At 39.4% G+C, this 3,177-nt stretch overlaps 1 protein-coding gene across 1 annotated transcript; it reads left to right on the forward strand.

The window, feature by feature from the left end:
- Positions 1-765: 765 nt before the first annotated feature.
- Positions 766-2,563, forward strand: LOC123967987 (CD209 antigen-like). The gene is made up of 5 exons (XM_046044425.1): positions 766-787; positions 1,021-1,470; positions 1,571-1,734; positions 1,877-1,989; positions 2,066-2,563. The coding sequence occupies exons 1-5, from the start codon at positions 766-768 to the stop codon at positions 2,190-2,192; spliced, it is 876 nt and encodes a 291-aa protein (XP_045900381.1). The 3' UTR covers positions 2,193-2,563.
- Positions 2,564-3,177: the final 614 nt, after the last annotated feature.

Consider the following 3,177-nt stretch of genomic DNA (forward strand, 5'->3'; position numbering starts at 1 on the left):
TGTGATTTTTATTTTCAACAATGTGCAACCATTGATTTCATATTCTGCCCATTGTAATGTACAGTGTAGCATCTCAGAACGCGTCAGGCCAAACACTAAAGCAGTCTGCTCTTGGGTTTGTCAGTATCAAGGACAACTTTTGAAAAACAAAATTTAAAGAGTCATAATAACATAGGATACCCTTATATGGTATAATCAATTAGACATATCTTTAATATACAAAACAGAAGCCACAAGTCAAAGTGAACTTTTTTAATTCTTCCATGTACATGTTCACAGAGGATTGAAATTGTTTCTCTCATGAACCACGATGAATATAAGACAAAAACAATCATTTAAAAGTCAAACAACAAATCATTCACAGTTAAACAAGTTATTTACAACACAGCAGAGAAAGGATGGTGACAGCATTAGTGGAAAATATATATGTATGCATAAAAGGAATTAAAGGATGAGTCAGATCATATTCTATATTTTTCTTATTGTCAGATCCTCGATCATGATTAGACCAAACCAACACTGAATTGATTACAAACACGTTCAGACCTGCTTCGCCTAGAGGCGTTCCCATAGTGTCGTAACCGACGCAGTTCGAGTTCCCTCGAAGGGGAACTTCTTTTACAACAACAAACACAGGCACTGTTGATATTGTGTGTTGTGTTGATATTGTCAGTTCCACACACACCGTCCTGCTAGCCACAAAATCGGCAGCTAAAATTTCCCCAACAAATAAACTATTCAGTATTAGATTAATTTTTACTTAAAATGACAGTGCCTAGCTGGCTATGTCAGATATCTAAGGCAGTAGCAGCCAAAGGGCTTGAGTCAGAAAATATTCATTGTTTGTTTTAGTCTTTTCAGGAGATTTGTTGATCTGATAATTTTAAGGAACATAATAAGAGCGTACAACTACAGTAGTCTAGAAAACCTGAAGTAAAAGAAAGCTTCCAAAAATGGGAAAATGACACCGACAAAATTGTTTTATTACTATCACTAAAGAAGCTTATTTCCTATTTGCAGTTGCTACAATTAGTAATCAAAGTGAGAAGGAGCTGAAAGAAAACCAAACAACTATACTGGCTCTCAATCACAACCTGACACAACTGAACAACAAACTCAGCTCAGAAAAGGAAAACTTGAGGAGGGACCACATCAATCTGACAGAGCAGTTGGACAACCTGACACAAGACTATACTGTCTTAATAAGCAAGATTGCAAACCTGTCTGCCGAAAACAAGAACCTGACATCACAAATCACCAAGCTGTCTGCAGAATACCAGAACCTGACATCACAAATCACCAAGCTGTCTGCAGAATACCAGAACCTGACATCACAAATCACCAAGCTGTCTGCAGAATACCAGAACCTGACATCACAAAACCAGCAGCTGGAGACGACTGAGAATGAGCTCAACGTTAGTCGAGCTCAGTGGAGCATTGATGCTTTCTGCCCAAAATCAAAGAACCAAAGTATGTTTAGATCCCATTAATAAGATTAAAAATAACCAATAATAATAATAACAATATCACAATGCAGTAATGCTGTTTATTGGTTGCTCTGTTGTTTCAGAGAGAGTGTGTAAAGCTTGTCAGGATGGCTGGTTACACTCCCAGTCCAGCTGCTATGCGATTAATAACCCAAATGATTCTGGTCAGAAAACCTGGGAAAAAGCTCGAGAAAACTGCAGAGGAAAGAGTTCAGATTTGGCTGTTATAGTTGATGAAACGGAGAAGGTAAACTGTGAACATTTTTATGACAGCCTGTAAGATATGAATATGTATTTTCTGAGGGTCTGAACACACTGAGTCTGTAGGCCACAGTGTGTTAATTTAAGTCTAGTGTTTAAATATCTGATAACTGTCTCTCTGTTGTCAGACATTCATCAGTAATAACAGTTGGGGCAGTTCAGGAACCAATGGATACTGGATTGGCCTGAGAGCTGAAGATGGGAAATGGAAGTGGGTCAATGGAAGTGATCCGACTGAAAAGTAAGAGACACATTCATAAACATTTTGAACCATAAAATCTATCAGCCTGCATCTAAACATCATGTTCTTCCCTCAGCTCCTGGATACAACAACCTGCTACCAACGGTCAGTGTGTAATTTCTGTAGAGAAAGAAGGATGGAAATCAGTGAACTGTTGTGACAAAAACTTCTGGATCTGCAAAAAGAAGGCTTTATCTCTTTAAACACTGCAGTCATACTTGAGAAGGTTACTGGGTACAAATGTTATTAATGTTTTGATATATTTATATTTGTTATAGAAATAATTGCATATATAAGGCGGCACGGTGGTGCAGTGGTTAGCACTGGTTCAATCCCCGGTCTCCCCGGCCTTTCTGTGTAGAGTTTGCATGTTCTCCCCGTGTCTGCGTGGGTTCTGTCCGGGTGCTCCGGCTTCCTCCCTCCATCCAAAGACATGCAGGCTAGGTTGACTGGTTGCCCTAAATTGTCCAATTTATTCAAACTGAATTCTTTTTTAAACCTGGTTGTTAATTTGCTGTGTGTATCTAATGTATACGTACAGTGGGTACGGAAAGTATTCAGACCCCTTTAAATTTTTCACTCTTCGTTTCATTGCAGCCATTTTCCAAAAATCAAAAAAGCTCATTTTATTTCTCAGTAATGTACACTCAGCACCCCATCTTGACAGAAAAAAACAAATGTAGAAATTTTTGCAAATTTATTAAAAAAGAAAAACTGAAATATCACATGGTCATAAGTATTCAGACCCTTTGCTCAGTATTTAGTAGAAGCACCCTTTTGATCTAATACAGCCATGAGTCGTTTTGGGAAAGATGCAACAAGTTTTTCACATCTGGATTTGGGTATCCTCTGCCATTCCTCCTTGCAGATCCTCTCCAGTTCTGTCAGGTTGGATGGTAAACGTTGGTGGACAGCCATTTTCAGGTCTCTCCAGAGATGCTCAATTGGGTTTAAGTCAGGGCTCTGGCTGGGCCATTCAAGAACAGCCACGGAGTTGTTGTGAAGCCACTCCTTCGTTATTTTAGCGGTGTGCTTAGGGTCATTGTCTTTTTGGAAGGTAAACCTTCGGCCCAGTCTGAGGTCCAGAGCACTCTGGAAAAGGTTTTCGTCCAGGATATCCCTGTACTTGGCCGCATTCATCTTTCCCTCGATTGCAACCAGTCGTCCTGTCGCTGCAGCTGAAAAACA

The sequence above is a fragment of the Micropterus dolomieu genome, linkage group LG03 (genome assembly GCF_021292245.1).
Source record: "Micropterus dolomieu isolate WLL.071019.BEF.003 ecotype Adirondacks linkage group LG03, ASM2129224v1, whole genome shotgun sequence".
Lineage (NCBI taxonomy): Eukaryota > Metazoa > Chordata > Actinopteri > Centrarchiformes > Centrarchidae > Micropterus > Micropterus dolomieu.